We start from the raw sequence: 22,723 nt of genomic DNA on the forward strand, positions 1-22,723 counted from the left end.
TTAGTTTTGGGTGTACGAATCTCACAAATACATAAAGAGTATCCACACTGACTAAAGGTTAGAAACAAGTTAAACAATTGGATTACTTGATTAGTCTGAAAGGATGAAATAACTTTTGGAACAAATGCTGGATAGGTACACTAAACCCCTCCTTTCGATGTACCTGCAGATATAGTTGGCATATTTCACTTGGCCGTCCCAGTAAAGTGACGGCTACTAACAGCACTTCATTAAACGTTGATTGTTTAAAGGGGAAAAGTATGCAGAAGTGCAAAATGTGGTGGCTGTAACCAAAGTAGGACTGTATTTAGATTTCAAGTTGATGGAAGAAAACAGATTGGTGGGAGAAGGGTTATGACATTTGAAGACATGTAGAACAGGAGTGTAAAATAGTGATTGATAATCAAAACTCTTCATAATTTCTTCATATAGGCAAAAAGAGCACAAGTCCCAAGTAAGTTTATAATAAATCTATCAAGTACGGACAGATGTGGGACAGATAATGGAAAAATGCAGCAACTGCCTCTGTGGACACCAGTGTATAGTTTATATTTTGCAGCATAATTTATTTCTGTTGTTGGCCTTTAAGCATTCCTGGTATTAGCTATTCATCTTTGAATAATATTTCAATATCCAGGTTGCTAAATTTCAGGAGCTAGGCCACTACGTGTAGTAAGTTTGTCTCAGGAGGTCTGCTCTGCCCCTGATGAAATAGTAAATGTGACAGACAGCAGGTTCTTGTGTGATGCTGCAGACATGCGCTAGGTATGGGAACCAGGGCGCATGTGCACGTGTGGCGGAGAGTATCATGAACATACCTGCACTTGATGACCACCCGTAACGAATGGATTCTGAGAAAAAGAATATGCAAGGATCCCTGACAAACTGTTAATGATTGCCCCAAGACTGGGGATGTGGAAGCTCATTCTTTGCATATTTTCTTTTTATTTACTTCGTTACCAAACAAAAACGTGTTAAGAGGTTACCTCCAGTGACCCAGTATGAGGTTCGTCACTGATGCAGTTGCCTCTTGTGCTAGCTCAGAGTGTTGCCCTCTGAGTGTGTCCGCAGTGATGACTTTGATGTCTCTCACAAGTAACGGACAATTGATATAACTTGGTTAAGAGCAGCACAGTGCCATATGGTCGACTAGTGTTCACGGCTGGATTGATATCTAGAGGGAAGTTCTGAACCGCCTGTCTTTGCTTGGGAGTATAAAATGGTCTCCAGGCAAGCCCTCTTGTCTGTAGTTCTAGGACATCAGTATGTTGAGACTAAGATCACGGATTATAAAGACGCTGATGTGACCCCTGCCAAACCTGTCTGGAAGGGTACACTGTATTTATAATTTTGGAGTCTGAACCTCTAGTTTATGCACTTTTAGTTTTTCCTTCACTGCAGATGGTTTCCATCCTGTGAAAGAACCACTAGATGGTCTAGACCTCAGATTGGTGCTACTACACAAGGTTCACTTCAAGAGTTGCCCATATACCAAATTTGCATGTAATAGGAGATAAATACTGGATGCCATAATTCACAACAATCTCTTGATTCTTTTCAGTGTCTCTGAACCACCAATAGTCTCTTCACTTTAGAAGCATCAACCACTTTGGGTCCATATCTACCATCCAACAGGTTTCTTTGTTGGGTGGTGCTTGAAGAAGCCTGCAACTTTCAAGAGTTAAAAAAACCGTCTTACTACCCAGTTTGTGCTGCTTTGGCATTGCTGAAATGAGCTCCTGTTCAACAAACTGTTCAGGTTGAGCCCTGCTAGACAATGGAGAAACAGCGGCCCTCATCCTCCTAGACCTCTCCGCGGTCTTCGACACTGTCTGCCACCGTACCCTAGTACAGCGCCTCAGCAACGTCGGAATCCAGGAGAAGGCACTGGAGTGGATCATCTCCTTCCTCGGCGGAAGGACAGAGAGTCCGCCTCCCCCCGGTCAGATCAGAAGCCACCGAAGTCATCTGCGGCGTTCAAGGCTCCTCGCTCAGCCCAACCCTCTTCAACGTCTACATGAGTCCCCTCGCAGCCATCGCACGCCAGCACAACCTCAACATCATCTCCTACGCCGACGACACCCAGCTGATCCTCACCAACGACCCCGCCAGAGCCAACCTACACGAAGGGATGAAAGAGGTAGCCGAATGGATGAAGAACAGCCACCTGAAACTGAACTCTGACAACACGTAAGTCCTCATCCTGGGATCCTCACCCTCCACCTGGGACGACTCCTGGTGGCCCCCCGCCCTAGGCAGCGCACCCAAACCAACAGACCACGCACGCAACCTGGGCTTCATCCTGGACTCCTCCCTCTCCATGACCGGACAAGTCAACGCCGTCTCCTCGTCGTGCTTCAACATCCTACGCAAGATCTTCCGGTGGATCTCCACCGAGACCAGGAAGACTGTCACCCAGGCCCTCGTCACCAGCCGACTGGACTACGGCAACTCCCTCTACGCCGGAACCACCGCCAAACTCCAGAAGAGACTCCAGCAGATCCAGATCGCCTCAGCACGACTCATCTGGGCATTCCCCATCGCAACCACATTTCCGGACACCTGAGAGACCTGCACTGGCTCCCGGTCAACAACCGAAACACCTTCCGTCTCCTCACCCACGCACACAAAGCCCTGCACAACCAAGGCCCAGGATACCTCAACAGCCGCCTCAACTTCTACGCTCCCAAACGCCAGCTTCGATCGACCGGCCACGCCCTTGCCGCCGTCCCCCGCATCCGAAGAGCCATCACAGGGGGAAGGTCCTTCTCCTACCTCGCCGCCAAGACTTGGAACTCCCTCCCGACCCACCTCCGCCTGACCCAGGACCACCTCGCCTTCAGGAAGCAGCTCAAGACCTGGCTGTTCGAGCAGTAGCTGACCCCCCCTCCCCTAGCGCCTTGAGACCCTCTGGGTGAGTAGTGAGCTATACAAATGCTTTGATTGAGGTATAGATATTTATGCACGACTTGACACCATATGCGTGCTGCTGTGACTAAAACAATTTGTTAACACCCATGATGTTGAATCATATGGAGCGGATTATATTTGCATCTACAATAAAACAGAGGTACATGTGATGCACAGCGTGCATTGGGGTTTGGACGTATGCATCTAAGCGGTCGTGGGCCAATAGGAAGGCACCCATCTCTAAAGGCAGAAGGGCATCTCACAATGCTGTCACCCTAAACCAATTGGTCTTATAATGGACCAAGCTACATCCTCAGTGGAGGGTGTGCTCTTTCTCCGCCATCAGTAACTAAACTGCAAACACTTGTTTGTTTAATTCAATCATTTCACCCTTTTTTGCAGAAGTAAATATCACTGGTAAAGGCATGCGAGCCAACCATGTATTTTCTTTGGTTTATGGTGAAGAGACTTGCAGGGAAGTACAATGAAATTACCATTTTAACCAATTCTATAACCCCTTGATCTGAAGTTGTGTCCTTGCTGCACTGTGCAAAGAAGCACAGTCATCCCACAAATGAAGACTTGTGGCCGGTGGAGATATAAATATACGGTCACTTGATTAAAGTGCTAACTTATCTGGCCTCTATTTCCATCTGCCTAGAACGGAAGGACTGTAGACCAGAAGTTAGCCGGCCTCCAAGTCTTTGCACTGACACAACGAGTAGCCTTGTGTTTCAGCGCTCAAGTACTGGAGCCTTTAGATTTTCCATGTCGGTGTTAAAGACCCTAACAAGGCGGACTTTACCTTTTTGACTTACAAGGTTTTCATTAGACTGGCTTTTTCGGAGTCATGTCTTCGATGGCCTTTTATCTGGGACATTGTAGACCTTGAGTGCTTTTAGGTTTTAAATAACTTCCAGCTCCGACAGAACTTTGGGCTCACGATCTAGATCAAATTCAGATAATTTACACAACTTTGCTAATTCAGAGAACTCTATATCTGGGGTTTCATCCTCCGGGTCAGCAATGCGGGCTTTAAAACCTAAGGGTCATTGGAACCGGTGTCAGATTTTCTTTTTTACGGTTTTGACTTAAAAATTAGCCAAGCATGAAACAGTGTTGGTGCAATCCCTTGAGGAACATAACTTACTGCATGCCACCACGGATACTGGATAACCAAAACATGTAAATAGTACAGAAAAACGAAGTTCTGAGACATCGATGATGTGGGCTGCTGATATTCCGTTTATCAGACATTCCATAAACTCTAGTTTGGTCCAGATTCTGCATGCCTCGCTATCTTCTCTGGCTTTAGCTTTTTTCTTATTGCTGAAAATGGTCACACTAAATACAGTTAGATGTTTCAACAGGGATTCCAACTATGACTGAGATTCACAATGTCCCCATCACGTATGCTGTTTTTATTTTTTACTAAGTGGTTCAGAAGCACAGTTCACCTGAGGTGGACGCTTCAAAACATTTCTACTTAGACCACTAGAAGGCGGAATACATATCATGTGAATCTACAAAGAAAACACATTTAATACTTTTAGAAACAAATTCAGGAACCAACTAACGTCATCTGGAATCGGAGGCTTCTGTGGTACACCCGCACTTCCAGAAGACCAGCAGAGAAAGTCAAAGTTTAAAGATATCCCTGGAAGACCAGTAGAGCTGGAGCCGAACCTGCAGCAATAACAGTGAATGCAGAGCATGGGACGGTCTCTGCTGGCGTTGTGGCGTCCCAGTCATGTTGGCATACCTTCTAATTTCTCGCAATGCCAGCCCACCTGAGCTTTCATTATCAAAAGGCATTGTGGGGGAGATTTTGCAGTTCACAAAATGCTTGAAGGAGAGGCTGTAAACACCCCCACCTCCACTTCATTTCCAAAGCCAGGAAAAACACTGAAAAGCAGATCTCTAAAAGCTTTACCTTCATGGACTTGTACAGCCTCTCAGCAAAAAAGGCAGGGCGGTTTTTGACGCACTTCACTGCGAGAGAAAAATAGGAAGTTATTACCTACAACAACAAAACAAGATAAAAATGTCCTAAAAGAATTGCTAAAGGAACGCTCATTCATAATATTAAGTCTCATCCATGAAAAGTAAGAGTGAAAGCATGTTGACCAGGTATGGTAGCAACTTGGCTAGCAATCAGTCTGCCAGAAAAAAGACAGGTATTAAATTAAGGATTTAAATCGACTCAGTTTCACTCTTATTGATATAACCTGGCATGGCCCAGTTGGAAAACAGGTTCACATTTCAATCATACAATAAGTGCTACGTTAACAAAATGATCTCTGAAAGGCACCAATATCGACAGCAAAAGGCAGGAGTTCTGATTGGATATCCTCCAGATCTCAACTGTCACACATATCTCTACAGCACATGCACAGAGGGACGAAGCTATTTTTACAACACTTTCGTGTTACAATATTTGTATGGTGGAACATCAAACTGCTTGCAGTTTAATATAACCTATAACCACTTTGCCCAACAAACAACTTGCTCACTTTCGATCATCAAAACCCTGCAAAAGCTAGGAGCAGTAAATACTTTTCAGACAATTTTGCAGCTAACCCTCGGCAAACTTACCAACAGCGAGAAGAGAATCTTCCAGGTTTCCAGACATCTCCGATTTTATACTGGCTTCGATGTCCTTTTTAGAAATCTTTTTGTACTCCTCAAAAACTACAGACGAAAAAAAAAAAAGTCATACGTCAGAAAGGTCTATCGAAATAATAATCATTTCAGTCCCTGCTTTAGGATCTGAGAGTTAAGCCTGCCACTTTGACACAAATGGCCGATTGATCAAATTATAGTGTGGTGGACCAATTTCTCTTTTCATCAATCAACCCCCACGTCCAGCCAATCAAGAAAGATCAGGTCCTTTCAGGTGTGTCTGTGTACCAGAAAGGATTTAAACTAAAAATATTTACAGAAAAGTGGGGGGAAATAAAGTTTCAATTAACTCCAACAGTGAACGAAGTAACATGTTTTAAGTATTTGTTCAAATACAGACTAGTCGGTCTGGAGTATTACAAAGCAGCCAGATTCACAGGCTAATAGTTACTTTTTCACAATTGTAATCCTTGCACAGAGCTAGAACACAGTTATACGGGAGTGTTATTCCTCTTAAGCTTATCAAATTTACCTTTGGAAAATTAATAGAAAACAAGAGTTTAAGTTTCAGTACAAATTTCTGAACTAAAAGCTTTACTCAAAACGTATGTTATTGTCTCATTATAATCCCTTAGGAATCCTGCCTCCTTACCTAATCAATCAGCTCTTCAGTGATCACTGGTGTCAGTGGACATAGTCTTTAAGCTACCAGGAACGCTTAAAACAGCTTGCCAATCATTCCGCACTGCCCACTCTTAACTCAGGTGCCGGTGAATAAATTATTCAATTCAATGGACAGCGTGTATCCCGCGACCCCTCAAAGATGGAATAGTTCAGCCTTAACTTAATAAATCCAACTGATATTTACAGAGTGTATCTAGAGGCCCATTAAGGGACCAATGGTCACGGCTAAGATCATGGAGAAGCCAGCAATTGTGGCTATCAACACTTCGGTGCAACTTCGGCCTCAACTGTGGGTTGAGGACATGTGTGTGCCTTCGAAATGATATTCTGAAGAGTGGTTTACAAAGACACCTGACCCTTCTAGTCCTTTCAGACCTTCCAGCAACAGTTCACTCCATAGACACCATGGATCATCTAGCTTTTGAAACAGGACGACAATAGTACCCAATACTTCCTCTTGCAACATTTCCTAGTTTAGTACCTCGGTTAGCCATCTTTACTAGCAAATAAAACCAGGCTCTCATCTCTACGAACGCATAGACCTTGACAACACCTCTCATGGCTCGGTCATCTAGCAAACTCATTGATATTTAATTAGCTCCGCCTGTGCAGTCTAGGACTAACCGGATACATACACATGCCTAGACAATAACCACACTTACATCAAAATGTACCATATTAAAAACATTAACAATGCCAGGGTTCTTGTTGAAAAACAAATCTACTGGCTGGCCATTACATGTTGATTTAACACCAATTGGCTCAATGTAAAGGCAAGAACAAATTACCTTCAGGACAAAAATGAATTTCCTGCAAAAGGTTCTACTCTCCCAAGCATCATTTGAGAATCTTTCCAGTCTCAAAACATTTTTTTTTTTTACATATCTAGGTGGGTTTTTGAAAATGACACAGCCATGTCTTAGCAAGTTAAAGGAGTAGTCCTGGAACTAGGTTATATGGACATTATGCACCCTGGGGGCGGGACTAGTACAGGTCTTCTCTATGAAACAAGGTAGGCGCATAAATTGGGCTCAGGTTGACCCAGCTATTTTTAAAGCATTCCTCTTCTCCCATGAGGTGCAAAAGATGGCAATCAGTTTTGATGCTATTGCAAACGTTGGGCCATATTGATGGAGGTAGGAGTGGAGCATAACAGTGACTCATGGAAAACTTGTGTGAACACCTCACGCCCGATGTGGAACCCACTAGTGGTTTACTCACGGGGTGGCAGGGGTGAATCCTTGCACCATTTTGTCACCCTTTATATTAACAGGCTTGAGGACCTCCTTGCAACTCTGGCTGACTGCCCCAAGGTGAGCCAAAGGCCACTCCCGGTATTGTATGCAGATTTTTTTTTTGTTTAAGGAATATCTATAAAGCATACACGTACACCAGAAGGTCTCTTGGCACCGAGTATGGAGCCACCACTAAAGTTGCATCTAGCTGTAAGCTAGACTGAAAGCCAAGTTTTCAGTTTTTATTCTGAAGCAGGTCAGTTGTCTAATGGCGATTGGCATGGAGTTCCAGAGTTGAGGTCCCAACATGCAGAAGCGTGAGCACCCATTCGTTTGCGATTGAATCTGGGGACTTAAAGTACGATCATTTGTGCAGATCTGAGATTCTGTTTTGGGCGGTATGGGTGGATCTTTGTAGAAAGAGGTTTAGGGCCTCTATTCTGGATTGCTCTAAAGATAATGCCACCCGTTATTAACATAGATCGCTGTGCTACTGGGAGCCAGTGAATCTCCATCAGCAGCTTAGTATGTCAATGCCTAGGTTGTTGGAAGATTTTGGCAGCTTGATTTTGGATTAACTGGAGTTTATAGATTTTATTGATGGGGAGACTCCGGTAAATGGCATTGGCATAATCAATTCTAGATAGTATCAATACCATGATGATTAACGTGCTGGCCTCCCTAGCGAAGAATCTTAAGATTTTTCTCAAATTTCTCAGTTAGTAAAAGCAGGACGACGTGACCATGCTCATCTGAGATTGCATGGAGAGGTCAGTGTCTATTTGGATAACAAGATTTTTTACAGGGCTCTTACGGTCGGGTGGAGTGCCCAATGTTTTGGGCCAGTAGGTTGGAGTCCAATGGTGAAGTTAGTTATTGAAGATAACTCGGTTTCATCATTTTTGTCTTAGGTAGTGGTTAGTCATCCATCCTTTAAAGAACGACATGGTATTCTGAAAGAATGCCGTGGAGTCCTGTGTCTCAACGATTGTGAAAATCAATTGCGTGTTGTCTGCATAATTATACATTTTTACCTTATTTGTTTGAGGGAATATATCAGGGGGAGGATGTAGAGATTAAAGAGTTGGGGGGGGGGGGGACAGGAAGGAGCCCTGGAGTACCCCTCAATTTGTGCTGAATAGGTCAGAACTAGAAGGTGCAAGCTTAACTGATTGGATTTGATCTTTTAGAAAGGATTTCATCCATTTAACGCAGTGCCCCCAAGACCTGCTGCAGCCAATCTATCCACTAGTATTGCATGATCAACGGTATCAAAAGCCACTGACAGGTCCAGGAGGACCAATGCTTGTGAGAGTCCCCCGTCAACCCCTTCCTCCAAATCGTCGACCACACTTAGGATGACGGATTCGGTCGAGCGGGAGGGCCAAAAACCTGCTTGGTGGGGATCTAAAAAGCTGGTCTCTTCGATAAAGCAGAAAATAAGTTTGGCTACATGTGCTTCAAAGATTTTGGCAGAGATGGGGAGAAGCGATATGGGCCAATAGTTATCTATCTGTAGGTGATCCATACCGGTTTTGTTTTTTAAGCAGGATTGCATTTATTTATTTGCATGTTTATAAAGCGCTGTGAATAAACTCCCGTAGGAGTATCTCCACGCTGGTGACAACCGGTGGGGAATCTGAGAAAGAAAGCCATGAGGTTAAAATTGTACTAGTAGAACTACTATAATCCAACAGGATACTTGGTTAAAAGGAGCTAAACAGAAAAGTTTTCAAGTATTTTCTGAAATGAAGGTGATTACGACATTGTCTCAACGAGAGCGGGAGTGAATTCCAGAGGTTAGGACCTACCACGGACAGAGCCCTACCACCTAACCTTGATTTAGTTATCTTAGGAACGCTCAACAACAGCTGTTCACTGGACCTAAGGGTGCGGGTAGGGACGTATGGAACACATTTACTGGCCAGATACTCTGGTCCCAGTTCATTGAGACCTTTAAGGATAATACAGCAAGTCTTAAACTTCTCGTTGCCGTATTGGCAACCAGTGTAGTTTGTGCAGTAACGGTTTAGAAGGGGGATCTAGGAGGTGCATTAAGCACCAACCTAGCTGCTGTATTTTGTACCACCTGCAGGCGATCCAAAACCTCTTCGTTTGCTCCTGCCAGGAGACCATTACAATAATCAAGGCGGCTGATAACAAGAGCCTGAACTAAGGTTTTCCTGTAGGAGTCAGGGAGGAAAGGAAAAATCCTACGGAGGAGACCTATTACGTGGAAACAAAATCCTACGGTAGTGATGACATGTTTCATGGTCAGCTCCGGTTCCAATCTGACTCCCAGATTCTTGATTGTTTTGGGCTCTGGAACTGGGCCCAAATCAGGAGGCCACCAGTCAGGAGACCATTGGACCCTAGCTTCACCGAAAAGCATCACCTCCGTTTTTCCAACGTTGCATTGGAGAAAGTTGGAGGACATCCACACCTTGCAACTGCCTTCATCCCATCGGAGAAAGATTGTATAATCTCCGGGGTAAGATGTTTAAAAGGGAAGAGCAGCTGCGTATCATCAGCGTAGGACACTGGATGGAATCCAAAAGCTCTGGTTACATCTGCCAAGGGAGCCACATATGTGTTGAATAGGGTAGGGCTCAAACAGGAACCCTGTGGGACCCCCTTGGTGATAATAACCTCCTCCGACCTAAACTCACCCATGGTGACAGATTGGGTGCGGTTGGAGAGAAAGCTTTTGATCCATTCCAGTGCTCTACCGCCGATTCCACTCACAGACAGGCGTTCGATCAGGATGTTGTGGGAGATGGTATTGAACGCTGCTGATAAGTCTAGGAGCACCAGGACAACAGAATAACCTTTGTCCTGGTACAACCGAAGATAGTCGGTTATCGACAGCAAGGCCGTTTCAGTGCTGTATTTTGGCCTAAAACCTGACTGATGGGTCAAGGCTGCCCGATTGTTCCAGGTAGGTAGATAGGTGTTTATTGTTATGCTTTTCGATGATTTTGCCTAGGAATGGCAACAGGGAGATAGGCCTAAGATTAGACATATTGGTCCAAGGAAGAGATGCATTCTTCCTGATAGGTCCAACTAGGGCTTTTTTCCAGCATTGTGGGACAACTCCAGATGTAAGTGAAAGGTTCACTAGTCTCTGAACATCAGAGCCCAGTGTACTCCCTAAAGGGCCCATAAGTCTAGCTGGGAGCAAGTCCGCCGGGCTTCCACTTTTAATATCCGTGAGCAGTTTCTGGACCTCTATCAATGATATTTCAGGAAAATAATTAAAGGAGTAAGAGTTAGTAGACGCTGTCTGCACCAGGATAAAATTATCCTGGCTACTTTGGTCAGGGTTAAGTGCCTCTATTTTATTATAGATAGCATCGATTTTTTCAGTAAAAAAACTCGAAATACCATCACAAAGGTGTTGTGAGGCCATATCTGCACTTTCGCAAGCTATAGGCTTCAGAAATGTATTGACAATCTGGTATAGAGCTTTCGAATCATTACCAGCTGCCTCTAACTGAGGCGGTGACATGGTTCTTGCGTGCAGATCGTATGGCTTTGTGATAGATATTAAGAGCCTTCTTATAGTTGATTTTGTCTCCCTCCAAATAGGATTTTCTCCATGTCTTTTCTGACTTTCTAGCCACACGTTTAAGACTGCGCAATTCCTCCGAATACCAGACCTCTTGTTTCCTGGCGAGGCTCGTTTTAAAAGTCTTTATCGGGGCAATTTGTTGTACTGCATCACAGATTGCTAAATCCCAGTTTGAAAGAGCGATATTAATGACATCTGTACATACAACAGTGTGGGGGGGGGGGGGGGGGGGGAAAGATATTTTTGTTCAAAGGTGATGTTGGTGATTTTATGCCACTGCCTACGTTTGGATGGAATATGGACATGGGGAATGGGTTGAGGATCATTCATCGGCATAAAAAACTCAAGCATGAAGTGGTCTGTCCAGTGGTATGGTTTGGGTACACTGCATTCAATACCAGGGAAGTTGGTTATTATCATATCCAAAGTGTGTCCTGCTTGATGTGTGGGTCCACTATTGCATTGCTTTAGTCCTAAAAGAGATATGTCGGTCAAAAAGGTTTGTACCTCACTGTTATTTTCTTCCTCACTATGAATATTAAAATCCCCAAGTAGCAAAAATTCTTTATCTGGGCATACATGTGGTGCTAATGCTTCCACTAACTGTTTAGACATGTTTTTTTAAAGGGCCAGGAGGGCAGTAAACCAGAGCTCCTTTCCTACTGTGTTTAGTAGATGAGCCAATCCTAAACATCCACATTTCAAAGTTAGGACCATAACATTGATCGAGAACCGAAACAGAAATGTCGTCTTTGAATAAGATTGCTATTCCCCCACCAATTTTTTTGGGTCTATCCAATCTAACAATCTTATAACCCTCCGGTATACCAAGGGTGATAGCGGGGGTGGTGTGTGGTTTAAGTCAAGTCTCAGTTAAAAAACACAGATCTGCTTTATGAGTGGAAATAAGATCCCAAACCTCAATAGAATGTTTGACTAAAGATCTGACATTACACAATAAGTTACTTCCTCCATGAATCAGAGTAATGGGGATGTTGTTAGTGCATTGTTGGAGGGAAACTTTTTCCGTCAGAAATTGTGTATGGCAAGACCTACACGAGAATGGATTAGAACTGCATCTTTAAATGAGCGGGAAACAATTCCTTGCGTGAGAGAAAGACTGAGTAAGGCAAGGGTACTATCAGGGAAGCTGGTAAAGATGCCTTTTTATACAGCACGGGGGCAAGCATCTTTAGGTGAGCCCGGTTTCTTTATTTGTGCATTTTGAGAGACGTTCTGAATTTATACCCGGGAAGGTAGATAACGTGGAGGAGTTGCTATCCTGCTGCAGGCATTTTAAGTCCTGTATGCTAGCGGTGATGGAATCTTGGATTTTCTTTATTTTATTTACAAAGAAGAGATCGACATACAGTGATTGAAAAGGGCTAATGGAAGGAGTTATTCGGTCAGGGTTCAACAACTCCTGAACTAGATTAAAAATATATTTTGCTTTGTTGTCCAAGTTAAGACTTTAAAGATGTCTTTGTCTCTAGGATGGCCGTTTTATAGGCAGGCAAGATTTGTATAAATGTTTTCCTTGTTTGTGGCGAGTAAGTTTTCCGCCATTTCTGCTCCACCTGGCAGATTTTCAGCTTAGCTAGTTTTAACTCCAGGGAGAACCATTTGGATGCCTCGTGCCGCTGCATGCGACTAGTTTGACCTAGTAAGGGGGCGTGTATACCGCTTGTCTTAAATTGCCAATTTGTAAATCACATCACAATTATCTGTTATCTGACCTGGCAGGAATGTTCAGTGCAATGGTATTGTGGAAGGAAAACCGGTTTATGAAATTCCAGTTTCTGGTCATTGATTCACAGCCAATTGGGGTATCAAGAGGTCACTTAGAGTGAAACTAAGTAGTCTGACCAGATGCATGGTTCAATTGCTAACTTCTGGACTCAGAGATAGATGGACCATACCTTGTCAAGTATATGTCCTTTGACGTGTGTGGGGTCCTGTACATGTCCTTCAAAATTCAAGCTTTTTAGCAGTTCTGCAAGTTCCTTGGAGCCCTTGCTTCCCTCTTCCTCATTTGTCTAGTAGTTCAAGTCCCCAATTAACAGAATGTTTGCATAATCTATAGTCAGGGGAGTAAGAGTTTGCTAGATCTTTAGAAAATTCTTGCATCACTATTGGTGGCCTGTAGATCAGGAGACACCACCGTTGAAGTAGGAGCATCTAGTTTGAAGGTTAAACTCTCAACCGATGAAATGCTGGGGGGGGGGGGGGGGAAGGGGGTGATTGCAGTGAAGGAGAGGTTTTTTGATAGCTGCTGCCACCCCTCCCCCTCTTTTCCCAGGAAAACCATTCATCTGTAAAAGGTCGTTTTCCGGTAGTGCGGCTATTATGTCAAGGATAGATTCCAATGTCAGCCAAGTTTCACAGTAGCAGGATGTCTGGGGCTTCGGTGTCTAATAGGTTGAATATTTCCAATTGATATTGGACCATTGATTGTGTGTTTAGATACAATATATTTAGAGCCATTGGTGAGGAATTATGTACATTGGAAGTAGTATTTTCATAATTATTAAAAAGGGATGCTCAGTCACAAGCTTCCTGGAGATCAATGCTGGTTCAGAATTCAGTAGATCAAGTCTGTTTAACTTCTATTTATCTGCTGGTTCAACTTGCAGTTTAGCCGGAGCGGCTAGAAATATATTTTATTCAGATGAGTAAATGGGTTTTTGGGCATGGCAACTAGCCCTTGGCCCCGTGCAGAGGAGGTTGGGTGCAGACTGTCTTGCCATTGCCGAGCCTATGGCGTACCAGTGACGCGTCCGCGCTACCGCTATAGTTGTAAGCCCCACGGAGTGCGCCTGTCTCCGCTCCTCCCTCACATATTAGGTGAATCATAATCAGCCTCCTGCTAGCTGTAAGGTTCTGTCAGTAAAGCAGTCGAAATGGCGTAATTGCCTACAGTGCAATTTCAGATCTGGTGGCCTGCTCGACTAGGGAGATGCAGATCCTGCATGATAAATTTGCTGTCTTCATAGATAGGATTTCGAGACATTTACGACCAGGTCAAGTCTATGTCATGGTTGTACAACCACGGTCCACTAGACTGGCCAGACTGGGAATGCAAACCAGCCCTGGCAATACAGCTGACCAGCCCCAGGGGATGGGTGGTAGGGCGTGCTAGTGAGAAGCACTGCTGTGCCGCTTTAGTACTGCTGTTGCTTTTGTTACAGCGGGATGATATTGTAGCACTGCTGCAAAATCTGCCTCTTGTATCAAAACTAGCCCCACTGCTTGAAAGCCAACACCCACCCTTCCCTACCCACCGGGAAAACACCTGTTGCCCACTACAGCCAGTCTGGCCTTGTCCACTAGCTCAAAGACTTTCAAGGTGGGCCAGCATACCAATGGTAAAGTCTCAGCCTTTCCTTACCTAAGGCTACTTTTTAGTGTTAAGAACAACTGCAACACCCTGCTGGAAAGAAAAAGAGTGGCCCTGATTACATCTATAGGGGCCCTGGGCTGCTTCACTTATAGGCTGGGTTCATGGTCTCCACAGGCCTTTCTAAAAATTAATACGTGGTAAAGTGTGTTTCTCAAATATGCTAGGGTAGTGAGGTCTGGAGCTATGTGAAGACCGGCTCAATCAAAATAGTAGAAAACAAATTTCTCAGACGATTGGTACAGGTACCTCAATGCACATTGGCTTGGTCTGTACATGCTGAGCTTGGCGCAAGATCCAGTCACCCTTAGCCCTCTACTTTGTTGGGTAAAAGTCTGGACCAGGCAGGAACTCAAACTAAACAGATTGATTCTTTCTGATTGTTTGGCTTTGGATGGGGAGTCTAGAAGTCCATAAATTGCCTACATTAAGTCAGTACTCCCATCTCACCCCTTACTCTCCGAGATCATGTGATTTACAGGGCATAAAGGCACTGTTCTTAGAGTGGGCATCGTATAACCAAAGGAGTAGAAATACTGAAACCCCTAGTGAGGGGGCCATATGCTTTTAAAGTTTGTTCAGGGAATGGAGCAGTTTATGGCGCAGGTTACCAGCGTCATGTACGATTTGTTTTGGCCAGGTTCCGCTTCAATCAAATTAATCATTTATTGCCCTCTACTGTTGGTTGGATGCTCTCTGGTGATAGAATGCTGTGCGACTGCAACATCTTACACTTTGTTCTGTTTTGTAATTATTACAGCAGGCCCAGAAAGAGGTTCCTGCTCCACTGTGGAGGTTCCTGAATTTTAATCAAGTATGTCCTGCTCTTATGTACATGTTTTATTCACTGTATTAAGCTTTTTTACAGGCAGTCCTGGGATCTAGACACTCGAGGCCTGACTGACGATCTTGTGTTTATAGCCGATAGAATTTTTAATTTGATTTTTACTCTGCATTTTATGATGTTTTTATGCTACTGTGATTTGTGTCCTATTTACACTGGCTTGCTTTTGTAATGTATGCTACGCTTTTATGGTCTCTTTGTACAACCGAATAAAGATTTTATGATGATGAAATGAGTACTAAAGCTCTGATTGGTCCACACAAATACATTTGTCTTACTTAGACGAACGTTCTCGGTTGAACATCAAGCTCTGGTAGTAGCTCAATTCCATGTTGTCCCTTTGCAATCCCTTAAATAAAGAGCTTCCCACCAACTTATTCGACCCCAGATCTGCAAGAATGCCGGGAGGCATGAAGGGTGTGGGTGGTTGTGTAGTTGTTGGACCGGTTTTGCAGTGGTGCTACAATATCAGCCCCCAGTAACAAAAGCAGCAGGCAAGCATTTGCAGCCTCGGTAGACCAGGCAGTCCTTCGGGGGCTGGTTCGTGAATATTGCAAGGGCTGCTTTGGGAAACCATTTCGGCCCTGGAATCATCCTTGGCTCTTTAAGAGAATACTCAAGTCACACCTCCTTTGGTGAATGCTTCTTTGAGTCTGTAGTTTCTGGTGCTCGGTACCAGTACTCGTCAGCACCGGCTCTAGTGACAGTCTACCACAGGGTGCCTTCTGTTCAATTTTAAGATGAGCGCAACAACCGTGTTCAAGTCAAACCACATTGAGAATGAATAATAGCCTCACACCATTATTATAGCTTTGTGTGGCCTGAAATAGTCTATACTGTAACAGTTGTAGGCGTGTGAAGGTTAGGTTTAAGGTTGCTACAGTCATTGGCCGTGCTGGCAGGGGCAATACCTGGTGCAGGCTGTAGTGGCCTCGCGAGAAGGGACCCAGCACTTTTTACAAATTAAGCACTGAGAGGATGTCGAGCGTGCAAATTAAAAGTAGTGCGGGGAGAGGATGTGGCGTAACGCCCAGAGCTGCCGACTTTGGAACAGAGGAACTAGGTTGGAGTTTCGGCGACGGCTCAATAGCCTGCGATTCTTGTCAAGTCATTTCATCTCAAAGTGTGTACCAAAAATAAAAGCGTCCTTGTGTAATGTAACTGGTGCTCATCTAAAGCGCTCCAATGCCTCCAGTTCGAGTTTTCGCCATGTAAAACTGCACACAAATAAACCACCCACACACCATTCATAAACCCGTGGCCTGAAGCGGTAAAACTGTGAAATAAACAGTGGATAGATACTGCCCTCTGGTGTTCGCTCATGGGCTTTGCGTTCAATTATGTAAAAGAGTTATGTCTGTAAGGAGGTTCTCAAAGAGAACATCTGTATTAGGCAGCTCTTTAAAATGTCACACGGTGCTTTCATCTCAGAAGTGGGGAGGTGGGTGAAAGTGGAGACCGTGGAAGAGAGGAAATGGAGACATTTTATTGAGTTACAACTCAATAAAATTTCTCAATTTCCTCTCTTCCACAGTCTCCAATTTCACCCGCCAGGCCAAGCAGATATTATTTATCTTTGAAAAAAGGGTGAAAGCAAACTTGCCAACTATTTGAAACGAAAATTCTCAGGTTTCAAAATGAATACGTAGCATAATGTTGAAGTCATTGTAGACACACGACCTTTGCCCTTCTGATGGCTTCATTGGAAGTTACAAATCTACTTCCAGCAGTCTACGCTAGGGAGACAACGGTTAGAAATGTCATTTGGGATTGGATAGTCTCAAAAATCTCTAAATTCCCTAAAGGTGGTGTCTTTGAAGTCAAGTCTCACTTTGACGACGAGTATGGTGTGCTCAGTGCAGTCACTCACACAACCAGAGCCAGCCACTCGTCAACCAAGAACCATATGCCAAACGGTCCAAATGAACATCACACTCAAGTTCCCTTCCCTCTTTCCCTCCATTACGTCGCCCTCCCCACCTGCACCCTTTTGTTCCAATAAACTGCAACCCCCCCTCCCCCCCCATCCTATCCTATGGCATTTGTAATGAAAGGTGTGGCTTATGTAGAGCATGTAAACTAAAATCGTGTGCTTTACAAATCACGACAGCTGGCTAGTATTTGGATGCATCTGAGAGTTGTCCAATTGCATCCCACCATAACCCAACAACGGACTCACGACAAAAACAAGCCAGACTTATTGGCACTGCCAATGCTTGTTAGCAGCAGCAAATAAACGAGTAACAAGGACTTTGTTGTAAATAAGTAACATTTCACTTCTGAAAATATGAGACTGCGAATACTGTGCACCGTTTCAATCATTCTTTTTTTCCAGTTCCCACCACATTCCTCTGCAATCTCACGGTTTTACACATTTCCGTGTCACATTCCAACATAATCTAGGATTACACAGGTCATTTTTCTTGTGCTTCCGCATAGTCCTTTCACTCTTTCATCTCCTTCACCTCACCACCCCACCGTACAAACAACCCACCCACCCACCTGCATTATCTCTCTGACATTAATATTTCAACAGTTATGTACCTCCTCCACACACATTGGCACTGAACCAAAATGACAGCTGGCACTGATATTTTCATCACTCTGCAGTGAGGCCAAGGACTGGATGTGCATGTACAGGCACTAAAACCTGCACTGCCTCAGGCCCTGCCAGTGACTCCCCCACAACCTGAAGGCACCCGACACCTAGGAGGCGACTCAATTCATCGTATGCACTATACAAGAATCATGTTGCATGGAAAAAAAACAGCAGATACACATCAGGAAAAAAAAAATACTCTTAAAGAAGGGAAGATGGATTACTTTATAATAGTCACTGCCCCCATGACCCCCCCCCCCCCCCCCCCGTCACCGTTGGAGAAATATACATGTTACCAGTTAAATGAGGGCCATGAACATAGAGCTGGTGGGGCGTAGTTTCAAAGTCTCAAAGCCAGATTTCAATTACTGCTGGATCCGATTCGAAGCAGGACCCCAGCCCACTCAAAGGCCTATTTAACCTACATTTGTATCACATGCTTCGCGTCACGCCTTCTCCCATCAACATGCGTACAGATCCAAAGCAAGGACATTGGCTGCAGACTAACCGAACACAGGCCGTGCATCCGTCAACCAGCATTCACCTCTGAAGAGGCAAGCCAGGCAAATGGAAAGCATCAATGACCCAACATCCTGAGGGTAGCATCAGACAGTCTCTCTCTGCACCGACTGGACTCTGAGGGCCATTCATTGAGAAGACGAACCCAAGTGACCAGAGGACACCCTGCAGCAATGCTTGGGTCCAGGCTCGGTACAGATCACCTGAACATTCAATGTTTGCAGAAGGGCCATTTGTAGCCCTGATAAGAGTACAGGTCCATGTTGGATGTGCTGCTCCAGTCGAGTTTTTGGGGAATTCTGGGACTCTTATGTATGCCATTATAAAACCAGATTAAAAGTTCCAGAATTTAAAGGCAAAAACCTGTACTTGGGCAGCACATCAACACTCATGCATTTTCCTATGGAATGATGCAGGCGACATTTCCTTATTTTGCTTTTTAATTACTGTTCCAAGATGGGAAATGCCGCTTGGAGCTGTAAATAAAAAATATATATATTATTTGAAGGACCACAAGCGGTGAGGGAGCAATGCAAGAGAAGGCGTGGGTGGATAGGAAAGCACAGGGGCAAAAAAACGTGCACACAACCTTTTTTTCCAATGTGGACTGGCCTGACAGCAAATTGCACCGGTCGGGCCCTCCAAAACAATTAAATCAAAGCATTTTATTTAAAGATCCGTAAAGGGTAAAAGAGCAACAGAGCAGTGGAGGGCAGGGTGAGCGTGGGGGAGGCAGCTACTCGAGGAGAGGAGCAGCACACAGAAACAAAGAACACACATGCACAATAATGCAGTGCTTAACGAAAAAGAAAAACAGTTTCCTAAAAGTGAGCAGTGCAAGAATACAAAATCAGCCAATCAAAATGATGGTAAAGAGGTTATGCTCCAGCGGTGCAACAGAACACAAGAAGAGTAAGGCAATACACCAAGTAAGCAACCAAGAGCGTTAGATTGACACGAAAGCCAACTAATGGTAAGCACTGAGCGGGCTAAGAGCTCAAGTCAAGTTTAGTGGTTCACAAGAGGCCTGTAGCTGAGATCTAAAAAGGATAAAGAATGTAAAGGGAAAATACAGCATTGTCAAAGTACAGTATTGCCCCACCAGCTCTGGTACTGAAGTGCACTTCTTTTAGGCGGATGTGCACAAGTGAGCAGACAAAAAAGCAGCCACTCGCAGTGAAAGAGAACCATTGGCTAAAGTAGTCTGACCCAGTACCCCATGGATGGGTTGAACTTCAAGTGCCCCGTGTGTGTGAGTTTATTAACTTACATGAGGTGGATGATAGTGATCTCCAGGCCACAACTACAAACATGCACTTCGAGCCTAGACAGACAATTTTCAATTTATCACACCACACCTTCACAACACACTGTATATGGCATCCTGATTAAACATAACTAGCATCTTTAGCAAATAATTACCACAAGACTTTTCAAAGTTAACTCCGTATCTGACGCTGCAGCATGCAGACCATGGCTTGTAATGCACGTAAGAAAGTAGATCAGTATATTAAATGATCGATCGCTGCCCTGGTCTTTTTTAATCTACAGTCATTGGCTTTAATCACAGCAATGGAGTCTGCCAACCTTCAAAGGCTTGTAAACGGACTATATTTGGTTATTGGTAACACTTTTCTATAACACTTACGCTTAGCACTGTGAAGCCATATAAATAAGTACTTTTTTAAAACTATGTCGATAAAAATATTCTCAAACAGTTGCTTGTGGGGGGCGTGGAGGGAGGGGTGCTGGGAGCGGAACGCTGCATAAAACAGATGCCACAAGGATAGGGGGTAAAGGGACAGTCTCCAGTGCATTGCTCAAACTGCAATATTTTAATGCATCATTCTGTTGGCTCCAAGGCCAACCAATATCTGGTAAGGAGCAAACAAAGATGAGGTGCAGTCCATGCGCCACAGAAATAGCCACACCAGAATGCTCCCCTTCCACCCCGCATGAAGCACGTTTGGAGGTGTGCCGAAAAGGTTACCCCAAGACAGTCCCCACACCAGACCACTGTGGGGAGAAGGCCACTCCAAATGTCTCAATGGCCAGAGAAGCTCCTGTCCAGCCCTTCCTCTGACTGAAGGCTTTGAAATGGTGCCAGTTCTTCAATGAAGAACTGGACCGGGGGCAAAGCTAGTGCAGGAGGGCAAGGGGAGGAAGTTGCTGCACGCAAAGGACGAAAAGAACTAAGGTGTTTTGTGAAAGGATTCCTGTCTCAACAACTACAGTCCAGAGCCAGTTTCTAAGAGCAGTGTTGTACAGTGGGCTAAGGAATACGCAAATGTGACTTTGATCATGCCCCTAGGTCAGTAACTACCTCGAAGTGCCCACCTTCTTAACAAATGCTGCCCTAATCTTTACTTGGTTTCTAGGTTTCACCACCTTAAAGCACGTGGGGAACAGAGTTTAGAGACAAATGTGAACTAGATGAGGATTGGATCTGTAAAGGGCACTAATACCCTCAGAGATGTTCTTGTACTGCCTGGATAAGCATGAGCATAACACTGCAGAAGCCTAGTTCACTCAGATGGACACTTTTAAAAAAAACATAAGATTGGACATAGTTATCCAGAAATTTTAGACTCTGCAGAGCATTCCAGTATTTGGTTGCCATATTTATAATAAAAAAAGTAGCTTTCAATGCGAACTTTATAAACCAGAGGAACACATAAAAAAAGTGAGGAGTATACCTCAAAGCTCTAGGAGTCATGGGAAAATGGAATGTGGTTTGAAAATACTTGTGCCCAATCTTACATACGACACAAATGGGAAAACAAAGTATTATAAAACTTCGCTCTTTCGGCGATTGGGTGTCAATGAAGAGAAACTAAGTATTTAGATATGGGAGTATGTGGCGCAATATGGAAGGGAATAACTGCTGCATCCTGTACCTTCGGAAGCCGGATTGAAAAATGGTGGAAGACCAGAGTAGAGAGATTTTCCATGGCCCATATGTGACATCCAAGCCTCGAGTAGGGTCATGCAAGATGAACGAGGAAGAAATGGAATGATCTTTCAGACAACCAGAATATAAAAGAAGCAGACTGGGGTCACTTTACTCATCCGGATGGAAAGGGATCGCGATTTGTCAAAGAAATATCGCGGTTATACAACAAGGGAATAGGAGGGGAAAGAGACCCAAGCTCTGACTGCCACATGTTGGCAGACTAGGAAACAGAGGACCCTATGACAGGACTTCAGTCTTTTAACTGCATGTGCGTTAGCGGGTTTTCCCGCTGCGCGCTGAAAATTTAAAAAACCCGCGTTACATGACAAAGCCAGCTCGTCATGCGCGCAGCGCAGGTAACGCCCATGACGAGCTGGCTTTGTCACCAGCATCAAAGGGGTTAATGATCACAGACGTATCCCTCCAAGCAGGCCAATAAGACAACTTTGGAACTAGTAGAATGGCTTTCCAGCATGATGACAATTTGTGCATCCTTAGCACAGGCCACAAGAGTGAAACCAAATGAGTAGATTAGCTTTGCAAATAGTAAGATGTAGATATTAAAAACCGCAGTATTCTAAGAGGAGCCACGGGGGAGGTACATGCCTCATTGCTTTTAACTTAGAAAAGCGAGAGGCTGGACAATAGGAGCCAGCCCGGAAGAAGGCATGGTTACAAACTCTTGCCTAATGGAGACCTGCAAGTAATAGTTTGTGAGATACTATACATAAATTCATGTAACAAACAAGCAGGCACAAAAAAGCCAAGACCCTGGTCCTTGGTTTTTATGGCAATATCTAGTGCTCACCCTTCAGCAGGTGCTTCCTGTTTCTGGTGCAGAGGATGCTCAGGAACTTCACCTCATCGGTCCCCCACTTCTTCTCGCCTGCTTCGTACAGATCCTGGAAACAAAGAAGGATGAATCAATCCGTCCCAGCACCAGGAAGAGCAAACTCACTAGGCCACAAACACTCTGCAAGACGTCAGATAAGCCTGGAAACCTCCTCCCAGTCACATTACACAAAAGATCACATCAGTCACCCCTGGTGGTTATCCCCAAACAAATATGCGAGTTTAGCTCCATCTATGTTGTGCCCACACAACCTCAGCCAAATAATTTGTCGGTATTTAGGGGCCATTGACTGGCACAGAGGTTTACACAGTTGTGCTGCATGCTAACTTTGGCACGCAAATTAAGTTTGACCCATGAAGAGAATTTAGAGTTCTTCCACACCAGTGGAGTGCCCGATTTGGCATGGATTTGGTACATGCATTGGGACAGCAGTGACCTGAACAACACCCTCACGTTAGTAGTAAGTAAAGTGGTGCTAGCTCACTTTACTGGTGATAAACTGTTAGTGGGCATCCTCACAATGCCCTAGGGAAGCC

General features: G+C 44.4%; 1 protein-coding gene across 3 annotated transcripts in view; it reads right to left on the minus strand.

Moving 5' to 3' along the window:
* The window catches only part of LOC147679914 (annexin A4-like), a 115,052-nt gene that overhangs the window by 25,091 nt on the left and 67,238 nt on the right, over nt 1-22,723 (minus strand). For all 3 annotated transcript variants that reach the window (XM_086943479.1, XM_086943477.1, XM_086943478.1), the window contains exons 9-11: nt 22,143-22,236; nt 5,506-5,601; nt 4,844-4,902 (exon numbers count right to left, since the gene is read on the minus strand). In XM_086943479.1, coding sequence (XP_086799605.1) covers nt 4,844-4,902; nt 5,506-5,601; nt 22,143-22,236 — 249 coding nt within the window. The remainder of the gene's footprint in view (nt 1-4,843; nt 4,903-5,505; nt 5,602-22,142; nt 22,237-22,723) is intronic.

This window comes from Lissotriton vulgaris, chromosome 11, assembly GCF_964263255.1.
Source record: "Lissotriton vulgaris chromosome 11, aLisVul1.2, whole genome shotgun sequence".
Classification (NCBI taxonomy): Eukaryota; Metazoa; Chordata; class Amphibia; order Caudata; family Salamandridae; genus Lissotriton; species Lissotriton vulgaris.